Genomic DNA, 26,366 nt, shown 5'->3' on the forward strand with positions numbered 1-26,366 from the left:
CAATGAAGGGCCGGATCTCACAACCCTGAGATCATGACCTGAGCCAAAATCAAGAGGCAGACGCTTAACCAACTGAGCCACCCAGGCACCCCCAACTCCCCCCACCTTAAAGTGTCTAATATATCTTAAATTGAATTCATGAAAGACATCTCTAATCATAAGTCAGACCCTTTATTAGATGGAGTTGAAGAGTTGTGTTACTGTGCTTTTTCAGTACAAGGTATGGAGACTCATTTCAGTTCCCCCAATTTTTATTGAAGGGATTATGGGTGGGGGCCATTGGGGAAGCAGTGACGCATAGAAATGTAAGAAGCAGGCAAATAAAGGTTAAGTATAATTACATTTAAGAAGGTAGGCAGACAGATTTAAGGGACTAGAACAGGATTCCCAGTAGCCCTTGGAGCCTCAGTAGTGAGAGCGTGGGTGTTTCTACTGTAGGACACACTGTTCACATGACTCCACTGCTTTCCACTTGTTGGCTTCTATTTTTCAGTACTGATTGCTTATCCTTGACATGTCTCCCTGAGTTTCTCCTCATTATCTCTTAGCCTCTGTTTTAACATTGCTGTGGCTTTGCTATGATGGTGGCCTAACTCTATGGCTTCTTTCTCCACCTATTACTTTTTTTTGGACCCTTTTGACACACATTCTATATCAGATTCTAGAGAGAGGGAGTCAAATTGATTTGATCTTTTCACTCTAGGCCGCATCATTGACCTTTGGCCAGCTTGTAGTTAATTGCCCTGGGTCAAGTGCCCACCCTCTTTCCAATCACGTGTGGCTGCTGAGTGCTGTTCTCTCAGTGGACGCACTGAAAGAGACCTTTTGACTTTGAAGAGCAGCCTTCTCATTAATTAAGTATAGCTTATACCTCACACAAAGAGAAGAATGAAATTAAAAAGTCTAGTTGTCCTGGAGTTCTGTTCAGGGAGTTGGTGTTAAACTTTTTAAATTAGAATAAGAACTATATTCTAGTTTCTCAATTTATAAATGTGGGTTCCAAGTAAAAGATATTTAAATACATGAATTAATTCACTACAAATATATTATTTGAAAGGCACACATATGTATATGTAAGTACGTGTATATAAAAAATTATAGTAGGGTGTAAACCATATTTAGATGAAATTAAACATCTTCTAAAATCCTTTTGTAGTAACCTCATTATTCTTGGTGATGTGGGTGATACCAAGTATATTACAATGTGATCCCTGCCTCTCAAAGAATTTTGCCTGCATGAGGCCAATTCTGGTATTAACTACCTCTGCAAAAATTGATTTAGATAATGCATGGCTTATAGAGTGAGAGAATATATTTGAAGTTCATCTAAAACTCATGTCCAGAATATGTGAAGATCTACAGAGCAGTGAGAAGGACGAAGGAGTAGAAGCTGGGCAAAAACCTGAACGGGTCCTTCACAAAAGAGATCTAAATGACTGTAAAACATACAGAAAGGGGGTCCATCTCCGTAGTCACCAGGGATGTGCACAGTAAAACCCCAAAGAGGTAGCACTGTATTTGCACCAGAGTAGCTAGAGTGAAAACGACTGGCCATACCAAGTGTTGAGAGAAAAAGAAACAACTCTCCTGTGAGTGTAAGTTAGTTCAGCTGTTTTGGAGAACTGTGTATCAGTATCCATTAAAGCTAAACACGTGCGTGTCTTCTGGCCCTAGTAAAGGACACTGCTGTGTAGGAACCTAATAGAAATGTGTACATATGAGCACCAGAAGCTGCTCATGTTACCCAGATGTTCAACTAGAGTTGGATAAGCACATTTGGCAAAACACATTTAAATATTAGACGTCAAAAGAATTGCCTTTGGGGAGGCAGTTGGAGAAAAAGGGGATAATGACGAGGAGGAGGGACTCTGGTGGGGAGATGTCAGAGGTGTGAATGATGTTCTTTCATGACCTGGGTGGTGATTGCGTCGTGTGTTCCCTGAAAAATCATTGAACTTCATGCCTGTGGCTGGTACCCTTTACTGTTGGGCTGTTACACTTAAATAAAAAATCATTCTATTTGTATATACTAGTAAAAATATCACGTTTCCTTTAAAAGGAATTTGGTCCTGCTATCAAAGGTCTATGGTTAGAGTGTTGGAGCTGATAAAGCCATTCAGACTCTTTATCTGGCTAATAAAATTGAATGGCCAGCCCATGTGTGGGTCCATGCCCCCCGTGTAGTGAGCAGCTGAGCTGTATGTACAGATGGTGGTTGCTAGCCAGGTGCAAGGATATGCAGATAAGAGCACCCTGGAGACTTCTTTAGTTTGACTTCCAAGCCCCACCTGCCTTTTGTCTGAGCAGCGTGACTGCTGAAGCGAGGCTCAGATGGGTAAGGGTTCCATGCTGTTTATATTGCAATCATCTTGTCCACACACTGAGATAGGAGTGCTGTTTATCTTTGTGTGTGTCTGTGTGGTTTTTTTTTTTTTTTAACCTCTTGGAGCTAGATTAACCAGATCTGCAGGAGAGCAAATATTTTATATGGGTTTTATTGAGAGGTGTGTTGATAAATACTAACAGTTATGTGCAGAAAGGAAAAGTCCTGGTTTATAGTGTTTGTCAATTTTTTTTTTTTTAAGATTTTATTTATCTGAGAGAGAGAGAGAGAAAGTGCATGTATAAATGGGAGAAGGGGCAGAAGGAGAGGGAAGAGCACACCATTCCTTGGCTAGTGCAGAGCCTGATGCAGGGCTCAATCCCAGGACCCTTGAGATCATGACCTGAGCCAAAGGCAGCTGCTTAACCAATGAGCCGTCCAGGTGCCCTATAGTGTTTGTCAGTTTTCTTTTTTTTTTTTTTTAATTTTTATTTATTTATGATAGTCACACAGAGAGAGAGAGAGAGGCAGAGACACAGGCAGAGGGAGAAGCAGGCTCCATGCACTGGGAGCCCGACGTGGGATTCGATCCCGGGTCCCCAGGATCGCGCCCTGGGCCAAAGGCAGGCCCTAAACCGCTGCGCCACCCAGGGATCCCTGTTTGTCAGTTTTCTTGATGAAAATGTTCCCTAGAGCTGATATCAAGCTAGCAACATGGTGTGACTGAATCTGTGGCACTGGGACGTGATGTTCAGTATTACACTATTATGTAATAATTTCTACCGTGAGATAGAGTAGACACAAATAACACAAATATGTAATAATTGGGAAATCATACATTTTGAAAGGTTTATTATTTTTGTTTGCAATATAATTTAATTGTAAATTTATATAATTGAGTTTTTAATAACAGCCATGTTTAACAATGCACAAAATTCTTAAAAAGATGACAGTGCTCTCATGAGTAAGTAGGCTCCAGCACACTGCTGAAATTGCAGGACCAATTTCTTTTTAGTTTGATGGTAGATAGATCGATGGGATGTAGGAGGCCTTACTTCTATTTGTCATACACAGACATGCTAGATTAAAATATTTTTTTAATAGTTGAGCTAACAAAATTAAATATCTTGGTGAACATTGAAGGTATATATATCATGGTGGGAAACCAGACCCTATTTATATCTTACTTTGATTTTATGACTCCAAGGGGGCTAGGAGTTTAGGCTGCAGGCTCCATGTGTTGTAGAGAGCTAGAACTGGGCTCTTGACATAATGACATAATGATGAGAGCCAGGAACCAGTACTTTGTGGGAAAAACTATGTACCAGACTGAGGCTGCATGCAGCTTGCCAGCATGTGGGCTCTAGATTTCCTGAGAAATTGGGAGTCCCTTTCCTGTGCTCTTCTCCTCTCAAGTGAGATCTCTGCATTCTTCTACACTTTGAATCACATCAAAGTCCTGAACTGAGAAACAATGAGTCAGTGAACCCTTCTAGGCCTTTGCAGAGATGGTGAAAAAGACACCTTCACAATTTGTACACAGGTGGTGGTTCTGCAGAAGATAACTCCTGTTGGAGATGAGTCCCGGGGAAAAATTACAATACAATCCAGTGCCCCGAGAAATTGCACATGCACTTGATGGAAGAGTTGTGTATGTGATAGAATAATCTCAAAGGGCTTTAAAATAAGCATATATATCATATTTGAGGAGATAGGGAAAGGAATATGATCTACAAGATAAAAATAGGATATGGGAAAACAAAAAAAAACTGATTTAAGAAAGAACCAGATATATGTTTTTAGCAACAAAAAGTACAATCTCTCAAATAAAATTTCAGCAGACATAGTGACTCAGTGGATGGTGAAGCAGTGTGTTAGATATAGCTGAAGAGAGAATTAGTGAATTGGGGGGATAGATCTGAGAAAATCCCCATAATGCAGTACTGTGATTGGATTGTGTTCATGTCAAAACCTGATTTTTTTTAAAACTTTGGTATCAAATATAAACTTTGCTCAAATTTAAATATTTTTATGTCTCGATATTTAATAACACAGAAGAGCCATGAACATTTTGCCATTTTATGAGTTTGATACTTTGGAGAATTGGTTATTGTTGGACTTTATAAACAGTAATAGAACAACATAGAACAGTGTCTGGTACATTATAGGTACTTCATAAATAAGTATTGACTGAATGAAGGAAGGAGTGAAATGTTAGAATAAAATCATAGCTGTTACTTAGAAATGGTTGATTTCAGAAGTGAGCAAAGCCCTTAGGACTCATACTTTACTACTTAGCTCCTATTTTTCATTTTTTTTAAATAAAGATTTTATTTATTTATTCATGAGAGATAGAGAGAGAGGCAGAGGGAGAAGCAGGCTCCATGCAGGGAGCCCGACGTGGGACTCGATCCCGGGTCTCCGGATCACGCCCCAGGCTGAAGGCAGCGTTAAACCCCTGAGCCACCCAGGCTGCCCCTATTTTTCATTTTAATCTGTTAGTAGTCATTTTGGAGGTAATCACATAAAGTATCACTATTAACATGTGTCTTTTCCAGGAAAGCTTGGCTTCTGAAAAACTAAGAGTATAGATTAATGAATTAGGGGTTTTTCCTCCATGGTTCTAGGTGAATTGAACAAAGATTGTATTATGCTAAGTTTCCATCTGATGACAGCTTGCCCACTCTGGACTGGTCAGTAGAAGGTGGGTGGGATTCTTAACTGTAGGCTATACTGTGTCTTTTGTTTATAAGAGACATGCAAGCCCTGACTAGATGGGACATTACTAAGATGCAGTTATGAGCTATTATCAACCAAATTCTTCCTGTCTTGCTTAAAAAAAAAAAAAAAAAAAAAAAAAAGCGAGGAACACCACACAAATGAGAGTTTTCACTACAATTTTAAATTATTCTTAAATTCAAAAACTTTTTCAGTCTCACACCATTGAGAAGTCTCACTTTCTCATTTCAAAAGTGGGCAGGTTGGGTGAATTTTGTTCATGACGGACTGGTTATTTGACTCTCTGCACCGTGCATTTTCCCTGAGCAGGTGCGGACCTTCTATTTGAAGGTACTTGGTGAAGAGGAGAGGAAACGCCTGTGCGAGAACATTGCTGGCCATCTGAAGGACGCACAACTTTTCATCCAGAAGAAAGCGGTGAGTGATACTTCGTAAGCTGACGGTGACATCTGCTGGCCGGAGAAGAGAGCACAGCTGGTTTAAAAAGAAGTGTGTTCTTTTTAACAAAAGTCCCTTGTGTTCTACGTGAATCTAATCAGACTTAAAAAAAAATCGTACTAATCCCCAACCCACCTCCAATTCTTTTCTTTGCATGTTGTATCTCGAGTGAATGTGGCCTATACCTATGAATCCTTTAGCTCCTTGGCCAGTGTATATAATAAGTGAATTGAATTCAGGGAGAATTTTGTCCTATGCTCTTCATTGACTGCAGCCAAGTTCTGTGCCAGAGTCATGTCCAATATAAGAGGTGTCTCCTGCCACAATTTTGCTTTGACTTTAGAAGATAAGAAATACAGATTTGCATTTTTGTCTTGGGAAGCCTGTCTAACCACTTGTGTCATGAGACCTAACCCTCCTTCAGAAGCAACTAGAAACTTGCACGCTGTCTGGGGAGAACTGAGCTTCTTCCAAACTCAGGCTGAACTGAGCTGAGGTGCCAGAGTATTTCTAATGGCAGCTCACTGTGCTACGTGGAGGCTTCTCACTTGGCAGTTTTGGGGCCTGCCACAGGAGTTAGCTTCTTGGAAATTGAGGCAACCCCACAGTTTCCTTGTCTCTTGGTTGCTGCTTCTCTGTTCAAAGGGGCAGCTGGGCCAGCAGCTCTCTGGGATGTGTTCAAAGGCCTGGAGACAAGTACCAGCAGGCCGGGTGCTTTCTCTGTAGGCAAAGTCCTATGTCTTTCACAAATGCGTGTATGAAAAATAAACTTTTAAATTGCCGTTTGCAGCACATAGCTGGACAGTTGCTCTGTGATGTAGGTGAGGGCAGGTCTTATCTGACCGGTAAGAACGAGTGAGACTGTGTAGGTCGCAGAACTGGGCTTGAACCCTTGGCATCCTTGTCTTGCTGGTGCTGGAGCTGTAAGGCTTTGTGTGGGTTCACAATGCCCCCCTCCTGCTGTCTGCCTCGGACCAGCCCACGGTCAGGAATTCCTGCTTGAAGTATGTGGGGTTGCCCAGCAGGTGCCAGTGTCTTTGTATATATACGTCACTTTAAATTCAGGCAGTGCCTGGGCCCATCTCTTCATACAAATCATCATGACTTGTTGGGCCTCTCTGAGGTCAGCTCGTTAACATGCTGTCAGTGCCGCTCCCCTCCTGTGTGTTTTTCTTGCAGTATTCTATGAGGTAGGTTTAATTATTTTGCTCATTTTATGGGGAGTGGACACTGAAGCCCAGAGGGATGGCTTATCCAAGGTTGCTCAGCCAGTATGTGCCAGGGTTTTCCCCCGGACCCCCCAAATCTTATTTAGTGGTGTTAAGCACCGTGTTGCTCTACCTTCAGGGTAAACACTGGGAAACACACACTGGGGACTGGCCTCGTAGGAGTCTAAGGTCATATTTACATTCTTTTCATCTGGTTTCAGGTCAAGAACTTCAGTGATGTCCACCCTGACTACGGGGCCCGCATTCAGGCTCTTTTGGACAAATACAATGCTGAGAAACCTAAGGTGAGCCCAGAGCAGCCTGGCCGTGGAAGAGGGTGTCCTGAATCAGAATGGATCAGATGGTTTGGTTTCCTGTTATGAGGATTCTTCTCAGGGACAACTATTAGATTTTTTTTAAGCTGTTCGGATACTCATTTGATAGGCAAAGAACTCACCCGCAAAGCACATACGCTTCACTTCAGCTCTGGCCCACATAAGGTCGTGGAAGTAAATACAATTCTCACTGGTTATTATTTTCATTCGAGCACAAATTAAAGCTAAGATAAATACCAAGTTGTTGCTGCTGAGCGAGTTAATTAACCTGCTGGTCTTGTTCTTTTAAAACAGAACGCGATTCACACCTTTATGCAGCATGGGTCTCACCTGGCTGCCAGGGAAAAAGCCAATCTGTGAGAGTCGTGCCCCAGGTTGCTCTCCACCTGTGAAGCAAAGCGTGGTGTTCGCACACGTACCCACCCTTCGCTGGATAGAAGATTCTCCTGTGCTAGGTGCGCAGATGCAAGCTTACGCCTTTAAAATAAGCCAGGTTTCTATCGCAAGTAATGTAGCAGTGGCTTTTAATGCTATTTCCCTAGGGGGAAGTAAGGGTAGGGCTTAACAATGATATAAAAGAAAATGTATTTGCTTTTGGCGGTGGGTTGGATTATTCACTTAAAATGACTAGAATGAAAGTTTCTGGCAGAAATATGATTTTATTTGATAAGATAAAGTCTTGGTGAAATTAGTATGTTTATATATATCATCTCATGGCCTTATTAAATAAAAGTGTGGCTGTAATTATGTAAGAAGAAAAGATGATCTACCCAGAAATTTAAATTTTTCTCAGTTCCATATGGGAAAAACACATTTAATGCATTGATGTCTTTTGAAAATAACTTCAGTGACATCATAGCTTAATGCTTATTCCTGCCTGGAATTGATCAGATTTTTTTAAAACCTGGAATTACATTCATGCTAATATAGCATTGATTTTACAACAGACTGATTTGTAACTGCTACATTTTTACAATAAAATAATCTGTACATAAGAAGAATGGTACTTTCTTTCGGCCCCATATATAAGTTGGACTTTTAATGTGAATGTCATGTGTTATCAGATGCTTCCCCTTAAAATTGAAAATCACAAAGATACTATATTATTTGTTTAAACCAGTAACCTTTAGACACAGCCTTCTGAGACACCGGACACCAGAATTTTAAATTCTGTTGGGAAAACAGCAAATTTCTTAACTTCGAAAATTACTGAGTTCTCTTTTCCACTAGCTCACTTCTTTGTCTAATTATGAATTTTTAAAATAAGAAGCTCCAGTTCTTTTTTCTTTTTTTTTTATATATCTTTTTTTTAAATTTATGATAGTTACACACACACAGAGAGAGAGAGAGGCAGAGACATAGGCAGAGGGAGAAGCAGGCTCCATGCACCAGGAGCCCGACGTGGGATTCGATCCTGGGTCTCCAGGATCGCGCCCTAGGACAAAGGCAGGCACCAAACCGCTGCGCCACCCAGGGATCCCCAGTTCTTTTTTTCTTTAACTCATCCTTATCATGCTTAAAATTGATTGGAGTGTTTTAAAGGTGAACTCTTGAGTATAAAAACCTGTTTTCTTTGAAAATCCTTATCCTCATCACCTCAGATCTTCAAAACCAGTTTTTACTTACTCTCAGGAATTCCTTGAGATCTTGGGCTTCAGGAAACCATTGGACCCCTAGTAGACACAAACTTGCAATCTTTTGGTTCAGACTATTTCCCCCACCCTGCCAAATTCTCCTGCCCAAATCCTTCCTGTATCTGAGTGTGCTTGGAGACTGTTACATCTGTCAACATAGAAAGTAAAATTTTCCAGCCCTGCCTAGTGGTGAATACTCTTCAATATAGTGACTTCACTACCGTTCTGGCTTTTTACAGTATTAAATATATATGATAAGCTTATAAAAATTAATGTTACTCAATAATGGGGACGGAGCTTATTTAGAAATTGGTTATAAACACAAAGATGGAGTTTTAAGATAATTCTCTGCTTTGGTCTATTTTGTCGTCTAGAAGTAAGTCACTAGCTAGAAATCACATGTATCTAACATGTTTCCTGTATATAAAGATCTGACACCTGGAAGTGTCTCCAGTTTTGCCCTGAGACCTCTTACTGTAATTTTCAAAGATAAATATTGATGAGGTTAACTTATCCAGTTAGGTTTTACATCTTGGGTGATAGTATCGAATTATATTCCTTTTTTTTAAAAAAGATTATGTATTTGAGAGATGGCGAAGGAAAGAGAAAGAGAGCGTGAGCAGGGGGAGGGGCAGAGGCAGAGGGAGAAGCAGGCTCCCCGCTGAGCAAGGGGGCCCAATGTGGGGCCTGACCCCAGGATCACGACCTGAGCCAAAGGCAGGCGTTTAACCGACTAAGCCACCCAAGTGCCCCGAATTATATTCCTTTTAAATGGCATTAAGATACATCCTAAGAGTTTCTGAGCCAAATTTATAAGGAGAATAAAATTCGTAAGAGGTGATGTGTCACATGGCTTTGGGACAACATGGACCAGGATTTAAATCCATGCTCTCCGTTTTCTACCTATGGATATTTGAGCACGTTGCTTCCCCTCTCTGAGTATTAGTTCCCTCATCTCTAAGTGGGAACAATTAGGATCGTATGGTGATTATTCAAAAATTCAACTTTGACCACCCCTTCTTTCCAGTGCAGCACCCCTAGGACTCTCTCTTGGTCAGCTTCTGCTTTGTAAAAAACCACCTCAAAACTCAGTGACTTAAAACAACCATCATGTATCACTCATGTGTCCAGGTCAGCTAGGGCTCGGCTGACCTAGGCTGGGTTCAGCTGCGGTAGTTGTTGATGTGGCTCGGTGTCACATGTCTGTCATCCTTCTGGGGAGCATGGTGATGGCTAGTCCCTAGTGATGGCAGAAGCGTGAGGATGCAAGAAAAGGAAACCTACTGTTTTTCCTTTCTCAGGAAGCTGATATTGCAAGAGGAAAATCCCAACTGCGCAAGTGTTTTTCAAGCCTTTGTGTCATGCCCACTGATAGTTCACTGGCCAAAGCAAATCATATGGCTAAGCCCAAAATCCAAGGGTGAGGAATTGTGCTCCACCCATGGAGGTGACTCTGTGTGTGTGTCTGTGTGACACGTCTCTGAACATTAATTTACTATAAACTCCCCCCGCCCCCATAAGTTCTTCAACATGACTAGAACTTTCAATCATTCTCAGTGGTCATCACCTTATTCGTGTCCTTATTTCCCTCGTTACTTTGTTTAGATCTTATCTGGTTCTAAATGATAACTACTCCAGAACCTAGCCTTGGTCAAGGACGCCTCTCAGTGACTCAGTTCCTGCCCTGGAAATGACCATGACCGGAGCAAGCCACAACCCTGTTGACTGGGCTTTTTAAAATTTGACCACAAACCTCAAGTGGGCCCTCGGCATGGCTTGGAAATCCGTCTTTCCCTCCTCAGTAAACTCTCCCACATGGCTCCCCCTCTCCCTTCAGCTCCTTATTTCACCAAGGACACAATACCTTCTTTATCTTTTCTCCACTGAGGTCTTCCAACTTGCTGGCATTGACATCCACATGCTCTCCTGTTGACAGAGGTTGAGCTCTGCTCCTGAAGGCCAGACCTTGCGTGCACACTGACCCCATCCCTTCCCTCCTGCTCTTGGCTACCCCTGCCCTTTTCTGCATCATCCCTGTTAGCATGCAGGCCTGCTGTTTCAAGTCTCCTCAAATCCTCTTTTGCCCTCATAAGGCTCTCCTGCTATTGCCCCCTTCGTTAAAAAATATCTTAAAAAAGAATTGCCTTTTCTTGCTGTCCCCACTATCATCTGTCCTCTCTTGAACCTACTCCAATCAGGCTGCCCTTGTCCGGGTCACCAGTGGCTTCCATGTTGCTAAAATCTGATGGCCCCATCCAGCAATGCCTCTTCTGGGTAAATACCCCAAAGAAGTGAAAGCAGTGACTGGAAGTGGTATGTGTGCACCCCATGTTCATGGCATTACTCACCAAGTCTAAAAGGTGGGAAAAACCCAAGTGTCCATTGATGGATGAATGAATAAACACAATTTGGTATATCCAGACAATGGAAATTTATTCAGGCTTAACAAGGGAGGAAATTCTAACACATGCTAGAACATGGATGACCCTTGAAGACATGATGCGAGCCAGATGCAGATGGACAAATATGGTGTCATTCCACTTATATGAGGTCCCTTTGGTGGTTCCCAGGGCTGGGGGACGGGAAACGGGGAGTTCGTGTTTAATGGTTACAGAGTTTCAGTTTGGCGACAGGAATAAGTTCTGGAGATGGATGGTGGTGATGGTTGCAAAACAGAGTGAATATATTTAATGCCACTGAATTGTACACTTAAAAATTGTTAAAATAGGGACGCCTGGGTGGCTTAGTCGGTTAAGCAACTAACTCTTGGTATCAACTCAGGTCATGATCTTAAGGTCTTGAGAGTGAGCCCTGTGTCGGGCTCCGTGCTTAGCGCAGAGTCTGCTTGGGACTTTCTCTCCCTCTCCTTCTGCCCCTACCCCCTGCTCTTTCTCTCAAATAAATAAATAAATAAATCTTTTTAAAAAAGGTTAAGATACAGGCAGCCCCGGTGGCACAGTGGTTTAGTGCTGCCTGCAGCCCGGGGCGTGATCCTGGAGACCTGGGATCGAGTCCCACGTCAGGCTCCCTGCATGGATCCTGCTTCTCCCTCTGCCTGTATCTCTGCCTCTCTCTTTCTGTGTCTCTATGAATAAATAAAATAAAAAATATTTTTTAAAAAAGGTTAAAATACTAAATTTTGTTATATATATTTTAGCACAATGAAAAAATCCAGTGGTCCATTCTTATTCTTTACTCACATGGACTCTTAGTGTTTGACACAGTGGATCATTGGAATCTCTTTTATTTTTTAAATAATAGTTTTTTTGAGATATGATTTACATACCATAGAATTCGAACAATTAAAGTATACAATTCGGTGGTCTCGAGTATATATACACAAGGTTGTGTAATTAGCACAATTGATTTTAGGACATTTTTGGCACTTCCCTGCCCCCCCCAGAAGCTCTGTACCATCAGCAGTCACTCACTGTTCCCCCAACTGACTCCTGCCCCAACCCGTGCCCATCACCAAGTCCACCTGCTGTGTTAGACATGCCTACTCTGCACATTTCACTTAAATGGAGTCCTTTAATAGATGGTCTTTTTGACTGGCTTCTCGCACTTAGCATGTTTTCAAGGTTCTTACATGTTGCAGCATGCGTGAGTCCTTCACTTCCTTTTATTGCCAAATAATATCCCATTGTATGGATATGCTATGTTTTATTTGCCCATTCATCTGTTAGTAGACACATGGGTGTCTCCAGCTGTCGGCTGCTATGAATAATGCTGCTGAGAACGTTCACGTACATGCTTTTGTGTGGACACATGTTTTCATTTCTTATATTCTTACCTTAAAAGGCATTTTCACTTAACCTCTGGCGCACCTGTCTAAAGATCAGCTCCTGGGATTTGATTTATTTATTTATTTATAAATATTTATGTGAGAGACAGAGCACGAGTAGGAGGGGCAGAGGGAGAGGGAGAGAGAAACTTCAGCAGACTCTGCACTGAGCACTGAGCTGACGATGTGTGGCTCGATCCCATGCCCCCGAGGTCATGACCGGAGCCGAACCCAAGAGTGGGACTCTCAACCGCCACCAGGCGCCCCTCCACTCCTGGTATCTTAAATCACTTGCTCTTCTGAAAGGAAGACTTGGTCTGGGCTTTTAAGCTCTGGAAAAGATCTCCCTGTTCTTTTCAACTTCAGTGTCAGAATTTTGGCTTAAAAATACATTACTTTTGTATTTTCCTGCTAAAGGAATATCACTTTAACTTACCTACTCGAGAAATGAGTTTTAAGATCTCAGCATGTTCTTTTCTGAAAGAAGAGTAGGCAGACTGCTTGGGCATTTCTTTGCCTCTTAGTTCATGATACCATAAAGCAAATGGCCAAATTCCATTTTAAATGTCCCGATAAGACAAACTGAAGGCTTTAAAATCCTTATCAGAGCTTTTAAAGATGTGAAAGGTTATACAGGTGAACTTTAAAAAGTTCTGTATACTTTTGAATTTTGGACAATGTTGAACAATCCCATATGAATATACTGAAAGTTTTCTATGGAAAGCTCTCTTGCAATCTTTTTTTTTTTTTTTTAAGGATCGTATTCCCTCACTTGACTGTTTGATAAGTGAATTTTACATTGTTTTGTAGTAGGTTTTTGACTTGCTTTGGTATCTTTTGCTTAAGGTGTGGTATTTTAAGCGGCTCTTTGTATTTTCCATTCTTTAATGGATTGTATCACGAAGCTATATGTTTAAGTAAAGTTCACGTTTTGAAGAATATAGTGGGTTGAATGATGTCCTGCAATAGAATATGCCTGTGTCCCAACCTCCAGAACCTCTGGAGGTGACCTTATTTGGAAAAGAGTTTGCAGGTGTCATTAAGCTAAGGGTCTCAAGATACGATCATCTTGGATTATCCAGATGGTTCCTACATCCAGTGATGAGGATTCTTCTTAGAGACGAAAGGGGAGAAGGAGGGGCAGGCCACATGCAGATGGAGGCAAAGATTTGAATTGGAATTGGAAGCCATAAGCAAAGGAGGCCTGGAGCCACTAGAATCTGAAGAAGGCAAGGAGAGATTCTTTCCTAGAGCCTAGGGAGGGGTCATGGCTCTGCCAACACCTTGATTTCGGGCTTCCAGCTTCCAGAACTGGGAGAGAGTGAATTCCTCTTGTTTTAAGCCACTAAATTTGGTTATTTTTCATGGACAGCTCTGGGAACCTAATACAAAGAAGAGGCTGGTTTAATGGTTTTGTAAAGAGAAAACTTCTTGAGTGGCAGACAGATACTGTTACTTCCTGTTAGCACATTTCCAATTTTCTAGACTCTTCTTTTGTAAGTCTGTCCGTTGACATGGTACTTACCTCTTCAGATGGCCAGGATGGGGGTCCCAAATTCAAAACGTACAAGCATTCTGGGTGTATGAAGAAAAGAACAAAAGCGAAACCAAAACAAAGCACAATAATGCAAGAACAAAGCTGAATGTGTGGAAGGAGGTATGAAGTGACCAAATGCTCTGCCCAAAGGGGCAGTTTCTCCTTAGCTCCAGGCGATAATTACTGCCACAAAGCATTGAAAAACTAGTGTTGCCCAATCTGATTTTTTAACAGAAGCTAGAAATCTGGATTTATTTTTTTGTAAATCCCCTGACTTTTTTTATTTTATTATTTTTAAAAAGATTTATTTATTCATGAGAAACACACAGAGAGAGGCAGAGACACAGGAGTGAGAGAAGCAGGCTCCATGCAGGGAGCCCGATGTGGCACTCGATCCCGGGACTCTGAGATCACGCCCTGAGTCAAAGGCAGATGCTCAACTGCTGAGCCACCCAGGTGTCCCAATCCCCTGATTTTTAGATAAGGTAACTAATTCATAGTAAGAAACAAAACAAAACCTCAAAACAGCTGCCTCAGAAAAAGTGTGTGTGTGTGTGTGTGTGTGTGTGTGTGTGTGTGATTTGTGATATAACAAAAGCATATCTGTAGGCCCCACTGGCCCATAGATTTCATTTTGCAAAGGGGACCCTCTGTCTTAGGATGTAGGTGGTGGGTAGGATCGTTGCATCTATTTCTTGCATCATTTGGGGCTCTTTAAAAATCTCATCTCAGGGCACCTGGTGGCTTAGTTAAGCATTTGCCTTTGGCTCAGGTCATGATCCCAGGGTCCCACGGTGGGCTCCCTGCTCAGTGGGGAGCCTGCTTCTTTCTCTCTCTCCTCTGCTCCAACCCCCTACTCGTACTCTCTCTCTCTCAAATAAGTAAAATCTAAAAAAAAAAAAAAAAACAAAAAACAAAAAACTCCATCTCCAAAATGCTAAGAAATGGAAGTCTCAGCAAAGGTCTTACAGGCCGCTAATGCTTTCCCGAGTCTGCCTTGCCCAACTTAACAATACAGAGACATTTTAACGTGTTAAATATTTTATTCACATTGTTTATAAACTATATCCACCTGGAAAACACAGGAATCCAAAAATAGATTATTTTACAGTAATTCACATTTTTTAGAACAAGTTGCATTTGAAGTGAAGCTCTAAGCACGGAGGTCCTTGTCCTGTATGGTGGTTCAGTGCCTGGTCGCATGAAGCAGGAAGCTTTGCTGGAGCAGCAGTCCTCGGGGCCGGCCACCTGGTCGTGGGTCACCGATGGCTTCCCTACCCCACCCGAGAGCCACGAGAAGACGTCAGTGCAGACCTTAACCCGTCAGCATTTACTGCTATCAATTCACTGTCCGTCCTTTTGCCAAGGAGATGTGTCTTAGAGCTTTTGGGTACATGCCAGGAAGACAAAGCCAAGGAGCCTTATAATGGAATCGGCCGTTACGGAGGTGTCAGGACAGGGCCAGCTCCAAGGTTTAACGTCTTGGCCACAGAATCAACAAGCTACAACCTTGTGGTGCTGACACCTTGGATCAGAAACAGCAGTGATTTGGAAATGGGGCGCAAGTCCCTGCTGACTAACTCTGCTGCCCCCCACCACCAGGAGGAGAAGAGGGGGCGTTAACTCGGCAGGAATTAATTATGTGCCTAACTTTCAGTGTGTTGCTCTAGGATGGCCGTGGGAGTTTTGCTGAGTGGCCCACACGACGCTCTGGTTCAGAAACATACCATTCACCTCTGCTAAATCCAATCCTGTCCCAGCTCGATGCAGCCGCTCTCTTATTTAATTGAGACGCTTTTTCTATGGCATCTGACTCGCACGATTTAAAAGCTACAGTATGTTTGCCTTACCCACCTGTCACCCCCTCCTACTCTACTAGCTACCAAATAGTCACTTTTCCTTTGCGAGCTGCCGCAGTTAAATAAAGGCTCAAGCTTCTGAGCCTTTCCAATGGGAGCACTGGGTGAGTCTCTAAGGGCAGAGGTGGATCCTTTTGCTCAGAGTAGCACCAATAGCTCGGGCTATTGTGTTTCTGCAACTCTTGATTAGGGAAAGGATGTTTGATCGGGCTCATTCCTTCCTTCCCTTGGGTAAAAAAAAAAAAAAAAAAAAAGGAATTTCTTAAAGGGTTGCTGTCACCGTGGGAACAGACAACAACAACTCTGAATCCACATGGAAGCTGAGAGGTGGAGAAACTTTATCAGCACACTTGCAGGTTAACAACAACAGCAAAAAAAGACTTTCAAATGTCTATTGCAATCCGATGGCCTAGAAGACAAGACATCTGTAAGAGGAGCTCGGTGCTGGAGCAGATCATAGCTTGTCTTCCTGCCACCCGTGTGCATTTTTTCCAAATTTGTACACTAGCCTTCGGTCGACCCGTTCCAAAATTCCCGTTTTGTAGTAGTACCTGGGAAAGACAGCAGAAGGAGAAATGTGGGGAGGCCTGCACCCCAGGAAGACAACAGAACATAAACATGCTCCTCGTCCGCCCAGGTGACCCGGCTGGTCTTTGGTCGGTCACCCTGGTATTTTCACACCCTGTGATCACCTTACACTGAAACCTTTCCCAGACGTCTTGAGGACTAAGCCTTGCCACACTCAGATCAGAACCGGGTTCTGCGTGTGTATGTGTGGGGCGTCCTGCGTTCAGAGCCCCCCCCACTTCCCGGGGGCCACCGCCAAGGATGGGGAGGATGGCGGGCCGCTTACTGACCCTAATCCCACTTGTAACTAAGCACCGGGGTGCTGTCCCATGACCTTGCTACCACCAAGGAAAACGCTGCAAAACCCATCCAGTTCTCTGTGGCTGGCCGTTTTACAGAACTCTGCCCGAAGGCTCGGGGCATTTCGTGCTGTGAACTCACCTCAGGGCTCTGCTCAACTTTTCATACGTCATTCTGTCATTTTTCTTCCTTTGTCCCCACATCTTTGCCAGGGCTTCTGATTTTACCACCCGAAAAATACCTTGTTCCCTATCTTCCCATTCCAGGATGCCACAGTTTTCTTCGGGAGATAGAAGCAGGTCTCGCACAAATTCCCATAGATGAGAACTTTGGAGGCCTTTGGAAAAGGCAAAAAGAAAAAAAAAAAAGAAGTTACTTTAAAAAAAAAATTCTAAGAGCTATACAACTTCTCATTAACTCGGGACACCTGGGTGCCTTAGCGGTTGAGTGCCTGCCTTTACCCCAGGTCGTGATCCTTGGGTCCTGGGATTGAGTCCCGCATCGGTTTCCCTGCATGGAGCCTGCTTCTCCCTCTGCCTGTGTCTCTGCCTCTCTCTCTCTCTCTCTCTCTCTCATGAATAAATAAATAGAATCTTTAATCCCCCCCCCCCAAAAAAAAACCCTTCTAATTAACTCATGAGAATTGCTGCTTTTTTAATGGGGTTATTTTCCCTATTATGACTGAGTGTTCTCCTTGGACCCTCACTGAGCTGTGAAATGTCTGGCTTCCATTAAAGCAATCATAAAATGCACACATAGGGACACCAAATTTACACTGACTTAGGAACACCATGGCTCACAGACTGTCTTTGCTCGGTGCAACAATGGACTAATTCTTAGGAATTAATAAAATGACGGGATGCCTGGGTGGCTCAGTGGTTGAGCGTCTGCTTTCAGCTCAGGGTGTGATCCCGGGGTTCTGGGATCGAGTCCCGCATCGGGCTCCCTTTGGGGAACCTGCTTCTCCCTCTGCCTGTGTCTCTGCCTCTCTCTCTGTGTTTCTCATGAATAAATAAGTAAAATCTTTTTTTTTTAAAAAAGAATTAACAAAATGACAGTTAAATGACCTTTCCGACAGGTTGCACTAAAATCCCATATCCATACCTGTCTGGGTGGACCAAGCCTACAGTTATGTTTTTCAGTAAAGCTGGTGGTATTTGTCTTGTTCCACTAAGAGTTGTGGTAAAGGCTGGTTCTAGGGTCCAACTCCCTGGTCTTGGGTGCGGAATTCACCTCTTCCTAGCTCTGTAATCGTAATCTCTCCAGTAATCTGTAAAATGCGATCAGAAGAGTACCTACCTCACAGCAGAAGTTGGAGGATTATAATGTAATCCGTATCCAGTGACTGGCACCAAGCCTGGCAGACTTGATTCGGCCCCGGGTAGGTCTGTTTTAGGGCCAGGAAAGGCTAAGAGAACTGCCAACACATGGTGATTTCCCTCCTCTGGTCCCTGAGTACCTTTTTTTTTTTTTTGTGTGTATTTTTTTATTGGAGTTCGATTTGCCAGCATATAGTATAACACCCAGTGCTCATCCGGTCAAGTTGGTCCCTGAGTACTCAGGAGAGAAGGACCCTCAGTAGACCAGGAGAAATAAACCCTTCACTCAGAGATTCGCCACGGTTAGAAAACTTCCTTGCCTCCTCACTTGCATTCTTGGACACCACGTCCACGTGAAAAGAAGTGGAATTTTGATTACAAATCTGCTGTCTTCTTTGGGAAACAAGCGGTGCCACTCAAGCCCTCAGTGTCCAAGCTTATCAGAGTACCTCGTCTCCTGAATGGTCTTAGGGAATGGGCAACGAGAAATGGCATCTCTACACTTACTCGTTCGACTCTGACTGTGACAGTCTTGGCTTTTGATGCCACTTGTTTTCAAGCAATTAGAATCAGCATCTGCAATAGAATGACGGATAGCAGTGGGAATGGGTCGGACCTCAAATCACCGCAGGGTGAGCACCTGTGACCTGGACACCCCTGAGGTCAAAGACCCCACCCTGTGAGGTGCTCTGGGGGGTAAATTAGCGGGGGGGAGGTGTTTGCCTTCAGAGGGCATTTGTATCCAAGCACCAGGGACCTGCTGGGTGCCAGGTGCTGGGATCCATGCCGGGAATAAGAGAGAACAAGACCTCCCCGCTCCCTGTGCACGTGGAGTTTCAGGACTCCTGGGCGAGGTGCAATACGTGTCACACAAACAAGTCAGCCCTCGTGGGTGTTATGAAGGAAGCAAGATAGAGAATGAAGGGTGGGGCGGAGTGCCCACTTGAGATGGGGCGGCCGGCGGTGGGTGGGGAGGCCTGTGTGCAGGAGGCATCTACGCGGATGTGAGGAGGTGAGAGTCTCCCCGAGGGAAGCAGCACGCGTGACGCCCAGCAGAGAGAGAGAGAGCCAGTGAGGCAGGCTCGCGGTGTGCCCAGGGGAGGGGAAGCCGGCTGCTGGCACAGCCCACGGGCCCGTCCTGGCAGGCCCATCGTACGGACTTGGGGTTTTATTCAAAGAGTAAAGTGAAAACAAAAACAAAAGCAAAAAACAAACAAACAAAAAAACAAAGAGTAAAGTGAAGACTTTGCAGTTTGACAAGATCCACATTTTAAGAACACTCCTCTGACGAGTGTGTGGAGAACGGCCTAGAAGGGGCACAAGGAAAAGCCATGAGACCAGAGCTTAGCGAGTAGCAGAAAGCAAGGCACTAACTCAATACGAGCCCCGTTAGGACTCGTGCTATAAGTAACAGTCTGAGACCCGTGCATTGTTTCAAAGGAGTATATGATTTAAAAAAAAAGAAAGAAAGAAAGAAAAAAGGCGATGCCAGATCTCACACACTCCTGCTGCTCCCCTGGCTGCCTGTGCTCCAGCCTACAGGCCTCCCCGCTCTTTCTGAAACTCCCCTGCACCTTCCACCCTGGGGCCTTTGCACTTGCCCTCCCTCTGCCGCGAGTGTTCTTTCCTTGGCCATCCACGGGTTCAGGCCCTCCTCTCAGTCTTTGCTCAAAGCCACCTTCTCAGTAGAATCATACTCGCTCACTCCTGCCCAGCATTCTAGATACACTTCTCTTATTTTTTTTTTTTGCCACAATATTCATCACCATTGAACATAGCGTATTGTGTATTTATTTACTTAGTTCCCTCTCTGTTCCCATCAGAAGTCAGGGATTTATGTTTCCAGATGTATCCCCCCAACACCTAGCCCAGGGTCTGGCATACAGCAGGTGCTCAGGAAGTAGTATTGAGCAGCCACTGTACCAGATGCTGTTGGACACTGACCATGCTTACTGTACAGTCCAGGAGGTACACTACGCCTTAACCCCCGGAGGGAAGAACAAGTGCGCTGTCAAGGCAGGGAATGGCGTCCCGCGTACCGCACTGCTGCCCAGGGCAATCCGTCTCGGTGCCCCTGGCCCCTGGCACGCCCTGGTTTACCAGCCTGCAGCGGTTCCCTGTTGTCTCCAGGATGAAGGCCACCAAGTTTGTCAGGCCTTGCACAGACTGACCTCCACTCAGCAGTCTAGCCTTTTCTTTTTTTCTTTTTTTTTGTTTTTGTTTTTTGTTTTAGTTTTTTTTTATAAATTTATTTTTTATTGGTGTTCAATTTGCCAACATACAGAATAACACCCAGTGCTCATCCCATCAAGTGCCCCCCTCAGTGCCAGTCACCCAGTCACCCCCACCCCCCGCCCATCTCCCTTTCCACCACCCCTAGTTCGTTTCCCCGAGTTAGGAGTCTCTCATGTTCTGTCTCCCTCCCTGATATTTCCCACTCATTTTTTCTCCTTTCCTTTTATTCCCTTTCACTATTTCTTATATTCCCCGTATTAGACCATATGATGTTTGTCCTTCTCCGATTGACTTATTTCACTCAGCATAATACCCTCCAGTTCCCTCCACGTCGAAGCAAATGGTGGGTATTTGTCGTTTCTAATGGCTGAGGAATATTCCATTGTATACATAGACCACATCTTCTTTATCCATTCACCTTTCGATGGACACCGAGGCTCCTTCTACAGTTTGGCTATTGTGGACATTAGTCTAGCCTTTTCTGTTGCTGTTCCCCAATGTCTTCCTTTTTCTTGGGTCAGAGAGTCCCAGTGCTGCTTGGCTTTGTCCTGCCGCGGGGCCTTTGCATAGCTCCCTGCTCCCCACTTCCACGCAGCTGACCCACACTCTCCAGCCCTCTTCGGAAAGTCTTCTCTGAACTTACCCTCTGGGTTAGATACCCTCCCTGTTGCACAGCACCCGTGTGCTCCCGAGCACCTTGGCACCAGTCCATCCACGGTAAGGACTGATCTGGTCTCTTTTCTGCTCTGCTATGGAGCACTTACTAACTGCCAAGTGCTGCTAATGTGCTTCGCAGGCCCTGAATCACTGTCTGATTCAATCCCTGCAACCACCCGGTGTGGTCCTAGTGCTATTTCCATTTTGTAGAGAGAGAAGTCGGAGCCCAGAGAGTTTAAGAAGAGCTTCACCCAGAGTGGTGGAGGCGAGGCTTGAACCCGGAGCGGGCCCGTTCCGAAGCTACTGTTCAGAACTACTGCTTCATCTTGTCTTTCATAGTGGGTGTTCAAAAAACACCACGTGAATAATTATTGGCTGAGTGTGTCGAGTGTTGGGTATTGCCAGGCCCTCAGTCTCACGCCGTGTTGTGGTGAACGTCTATTCCCATCTCCGTTTTACACAGAAGTACATGGAAGCACTGCGAGGTCGGGGAGCTCACTGCAGGCCACTCGCTCATTCATTCATGAGCCCTGAGCCACGCGTGCCCGCTGTCCGACGCCCCGGAGGCCCTGGGCCATGTCTCTCCTCCTGGGGACTCACATCCAAGTGGATAAGAGCATCTAACGAGGGCCACCTGGGGGGCTCGGTGGTTGAGCATCTGCCTTTGGCCCAGGGTGTGATCCTGGGGACCCAGGATCAAGTCCCTATCGGGCTCCCTGCATGAAGCCTGCTTCTCCCTCTGCCTGTGTCTCTGCTTCTCTCTCTCACTCTATGTCTATCATGAATAAATAAATAGAATCTTAAAAAAAAAAAAAAAAGAACATCTAATGAACAAGCAAATGTGGGCGATCTCGGTGCGTGATCAACGCTGAGAATATTGAAGCGGCTGGGGCGGGGAAACAGTGGCGAAGCGGGGTGGGGAGCAGCAGTGCCCTATTCAATTAGAGCCAGCAGAGGGGACTCCCTGATGCGGGGCCACCGGCGGGCAAGCAGTGAGCCCCGGGGAGTCTGGGGGGCTCGGTTCGGGTCCCGGGCCCGGCCAGCGTGGAGCCCAGCTCCCGGCAGGCCGACCTCAGGGCCTCGGCTCTAGCAGTGACAGTGCCTGTCATCTGGAAAGAACGATGAGATCAACACCGTCTTCGGCCTGCGGGGTCCCCCCACCCCCCGCCCCAGCCGAGCTAGCCTGGCACCGCGCTGCTGCCGAAAGGTGGGCCCCGCGCCGGGCGGTAGGTGCGGACCCCAGAGGACCACGCGGGCCGCAGAGGGGACCTGACGTTGCTCGAAGCCGATCTTCCAAGAAGGGAGAAAGCAAGTGAGGGGGAGACACACCAGGTGGATCACGAACCTGTGAGCAGCTGGCAAGCTTGCAAGAAGGCGGAGGGAGGAGGCGACCCTTGGAGCCCCCGCGACCCCCCGGGCACTGCAGATCAGGGGTCTTGGCTCAGGGTCCTGCCCGAGGCATCCCTGTGATTCCTGTGGCCTCTGCCCCCAGGTCCCCACCGTGGCTTTGGTGCTGCTTGTGGTCCTGGGTGGGGGTGGCCTTTGCTCGGTGGGGGGGTGGCCGCGGGGTGGCCGCGGTGCCTCGGGGGGCCAGGGGACAGCCCCCCTGGACTCAGAACTGTCTTCCCCTGGGATGTGGCCCCGCGGCCGGGCTGTGCCCGAGGCTCCCCGCCGCGTGTGGCTGTGGGGTTCCCTCGGGACCAGATGCTGCTGAGGTGTGCCAGTCGTCGGCCGCGGCCGGAGGGTCCCAAGGCCTCTCGTCGCCCCCCGAGCCGGTGCTGCCACGGGCCTCGCTCCCCGCGGGAGGAGGGTGCAGGGCGGGAGGTGACCTGGGCCTGCAGGCTGCGTGGTCTGGCATTTCTGGGGGGGGTGGGTGGGAAGGGGTGGCCGCAGCGTGGCCGGCGTGTGTCGCGGGGTGCCCGACAGGTTCGGAGCTGGCTGGGCCCGTGCCCCTTCGGCGGGTCCTACGCGCCCGTCATCTTGTTGTCTGGCTCACTGCGGAGCTGGACCCAGACCCGGCCGAGCCGTGGGCCTTGGGGCCCAGCTGAGGGGGCAGCAGAACGAAAAGGAGGGTCCGGGGTCCGTGCACCCGCGTGTGTGTGCGTGTGCATGGTCTCATGCACGCAGGTGTGTGGTGCATGGCCAATGCCTACGAGCACGGACATCGGGAAAACGAGTTGGGATCCCACCCGTGTGCTTCCTTGCACGTTATTGCTCTTCTGGTTTCCTCAGATGCAAATGGGGGCAACGGTACTACCGAATGGAGTTACGATGGGGCTTAAATGGGTTAAAGTACGGAAAGCGCTCCGCCTGGCACCGCGCTGGGCAGTGTTGCACGGGCGGGCAGGACAGATGTTAATCTGCACTGCAGGCTGATGGCAGCGTTGCCTGCCACCCCAGGATGTCTCGCTGGCCAGGCTTTGGCCTCTGGCTGGCACATCTCACTCCCGTGTTGGGGGGTGTCTGAGATTGTGCCGTGTCACCTGGGCCATAGGCATCGTGATCAGATGCCCTGGATTTCTAGAACGGGCTCACTGATTGTATAGTCAGTCCGTTGTCCTCAAGCTTATTAAACTACATGCTAGGGTTTCTGTTTCAGGAGAGCTGGGGGAGAGCCGGGGGGTAGGGGGCGCACGGGCCTGGCAGGAAGGCCACGGGTTCCTGGCTGTGGCAGTGGAGGCGCAATTTGGCAGAGCCGTGGAGCTGCTTTCCGGTGTACTCACCGGACCCCTTGACCTCGAGTTCAGTCTAGAAATTGTGCCTCCTCATTGGAGAAGGCAGGGCCGGGGCTGCCCTGGTAAAGCCTGGGGCGGCGGCCGTGGCGCAGGGTTAGTCTCTAGAGATGCCAGCTGAGAACCCCTGTCTTACCACCACCTCTGCCTCCAGAAACATCTCTCCATCCTTCCCACCACCTGGTCGGGGCCACCACCACCTGGACAGCAGCCCCCAGCTGGGCTCCCTCGGGACCCAGACTCGCACGGCCATCCAGGGGATCTTCTTAAAATGCTGACGGGGCCTTACTGTTTCCTCCCAGCCTGCTCAGGATGAAGTCCACACCCAAACGCTGTGACCTGCTCCTGTCCTGCTCTTGATCTCCGCCCCCACCCCTCCCTCGGCTGACCTTGCCCATGACCTACCAAGTCGCCGTCCAAAAGAACTTACTATGATGATGGAAATCTGAGCCATCCTACGTGGTGGCCACTAGCTACCTGCTGCTATCGAGCACTTGGAAGGTGGCTAGTGTGACTCAGCAGCTGAATTTTAACTTCATCTAGTTTTTAATTGACCTTAACGGCCCCATGCGGCTGCTGGTTACTGCACTGAGCCTCCCAGTGTTAGTTTTTTGCTTCTTTCTCCCGGGCTCCCAAACTGTTCCCACCTCAGGGCCTTTGCACTTGTCACTCATTCCCTGTACCCTTTTCTTCCCTCTTCCTGGCTAACTTCTGCTCATCCTTTAGGCTTAGTTTAAATAGCTCTTCCTCCAGGAAGTCTCCCCTCAACCCTAATTGAAAGGCAACCTGTTGTCCTTCCCCCACACACAGCACCCTGTCCTTTTCCTTCGTGGTATCATCATCCTTAGCCATTACACATTTATTACGGGGATTATTTGCTTAATCTCTCTCTCCCTCCCTTGCTTTATGAGGGAAACACCAGAGTGGTGCTCATCACTGCGGCCATGGCGCGGAGCAGGTGCCTGGGCCTGGCGCATGGTAGGTGTTCGAAGAATGTTTGTGGAATGAATGAATGAGTGAGTGAATGAATCAATGAAAACGGAAGAAAAAGGAATGGATGAGAGGAGGAAAGAGTTAAGACACACCTGAGTTATCTGTCACCTTCCTAACCTTGTCCCCTTTAACCTCTAAGCTTTAGTTCTTATGGGGTACGAGGTCTTATAGGGTTTTGGGGAAGATTACCTGAATGAAGGTTAGTAAGGATTCTAGCACAGGGCCTGGCTCGTGGTAGGTGCTCAGGAAACGCTAGAGGCCATTATTATTATTATTATTATTACTATTATTATTATTATAGCAAGGAGTCTCATAGGGCCTGGTTCTATACTCAGGTAACCACTTCGTCTACAGAACCTCTGGGTCACGCTATCTCTTCCTAGCCGTGAGGGAGGCAGGCGGGCAGAAGGACCCATTCATAGGTGGAGACACCCACTGAGAACAGTTTGGGCAGGTCAGACTCACTGCTGCTTAGGAGGACGGCAAACGCCTGCCCTGGGTTCAAGCCTTTAGACAGTAATGCAACCCCTGTCCTCCCGCCGGGCCTCAGTGGGCTCGTTTCTTCGGGGGGCTTTGCCTGGACTGGGCTGGGTGGACACAGCAGGGTTCGTACCCCGCAGACTGCTATGGATGGAGGGGAGGGGATGAAGGCAGAGCCAGGAAGCTCGGTGGGAGCACTGCTCACGGGCAGGAGAGGCCCTACCCCGCGGCCGCAGTGTGCGGGGACCCTCATGGGAGGCAGAGCCGCTCCTGGGGCCGCCGCTGGGGTCTAGGGGGCACACGGGCCTCTGCGAGCCTGCCCTGTGTGCTTTATGGATGCAGCGCTTCCTGTGCTGAAACCCTGGGCGAATAAACCTTCGTTAACCAAATAACCTGAACCCTCAGTTGATTGCTGGGACTTTCAGGACCGAAAAAATAAGTCCTAAGAAACCATCCATCTAAAAAAATAAAATTAAATTAAAAAAAAGAAACCAGCCATCTGTGTCTGCCCCTCAGAGGCCTCGGGAGCCCCACATGCCCTGTCCTCCCTCTGTGGATGAAGGGGTGAAGCCCATGGAGGGCGGGGCCTGCCTAGGACCTGTGTCTCCTGCTGGTCCCCAGGCCAGGCCATCGTGTGGCACTCAGTAATGAAAAGCAACAATCGGGGATCCCTGGGTGGCGCAGCGGTTTGGCGCCTGCCTTTGGCCCAGGGCGCGATCCTGGAGATCCGGGATCAAATCCCACATCAGGCTCCCGGTGCATGGAGCCTGCTTCTCCCTCTGCCTGTGTCTCTGCCTCTCTCTCTCTCTCTGTGACTATCATAAATGAATAAAAAATTAAAAAAAAAAAAGAAAAGAAAAGCAACAATCGTCATCATCTTTAAAAAAAAAAAAAAAAAGGAAAACTCTAAAGTTCCATTTCCTAAACCTTCTCTATCTGCCAAAGTGAGACGGCGTTAACTCTCAAAATCAGCAGGGTCGCCAGAGCTCCTCCATCACCTTATAATTAAAAAGGTTGGTGAGCTCGGATCTTCGGAGACACTTCTCAGCGGCAGGGCCCGGGGGTTAGTAATCACCACTACTGTTGCTCACGCGTGGCAGCGTTTGGCGCATCCACGTCGCCAGCTTCAGGTGCGCAGTTTCTCCAATGCGCCGCAACCGGCGAGGGTGGCTCCATTTTACAGATGGGGAAACTGAGTCTGGGCGGAGGACGAGGAAGCCACAGAC

The 26,366-nt window shown here is 46.7% G+C and overlaps 2 protein-coding genes across 3 annotated transcripts in view; one reads left to right on the forward strand and one right to left on the reverse strand.

The window, feature by feature from the left end:
• Positions 1-8,044, forward strand: part of CAT (catalase) — a 39,699-nt gene extending 31,655 nt beyond the window's left edge. The window contains exons 11-13 of the mRNA XM_072791098.1: positions 5,372-5,479; positions 6,930-7,013; positions 7,338-8,044. Of these exons, the coding sequence (XP_072647199.1) occupies positions 5,372-5,479; positions 6,930-7,013; positions 7,338-7,403 (258 nt within the window). The 3' untranslated portion in view covers positions 7,404-8,044. The remainder of the gene's footprint in view (positions 1-5,371; positions 5,480-6,929; positions 7,014-7,337) is intronic.
• A 6,977-nt stretch (positions 8,045-15,021) lies between these two features.
• ELF5 (E74 like ETS transcription factor 5) overlaps positions 15,022-26,366 on the reverse strand; it is a 32,803-nt gene continuing 21,458 nt past the window's right edge. For both annotated transcript variants that reach the window (XM_072791099.1, XM_072791101.1), the window contains 3 exons: positions 18,551-18,619; positions 16,866-17,061; positions 15,022-16,408 (listed from right to left, as the gene is read on the reverse strand). In XM_072791099.1, the coding sequence (XP_072647200.1) occupies positions 16,312-16,408; positions 16,866-17,061; positions 18,551-18,619 (362 nt within the window). In that variant the 3' untranslated portion in view covers positions 15,022-16,311. The remainder of the gene's footprint in view (positions 16,409-16,865; positions 17,062-18,550; positions 18,620-26,366) is intronic.

The sequence above is a fragment of the Canis lupus genome, chromosome 21 (genome assembly GCF_048164855.1).
Source record: "Canis lupus baileyi chromosome 21, mCanLup2.hap1, whole genome shotgun sequence".
NCBI lineage: Eukaryota > Metazoa > Chordata > Mammalia > Carnivora > Canidae > Canis > Canis lupus.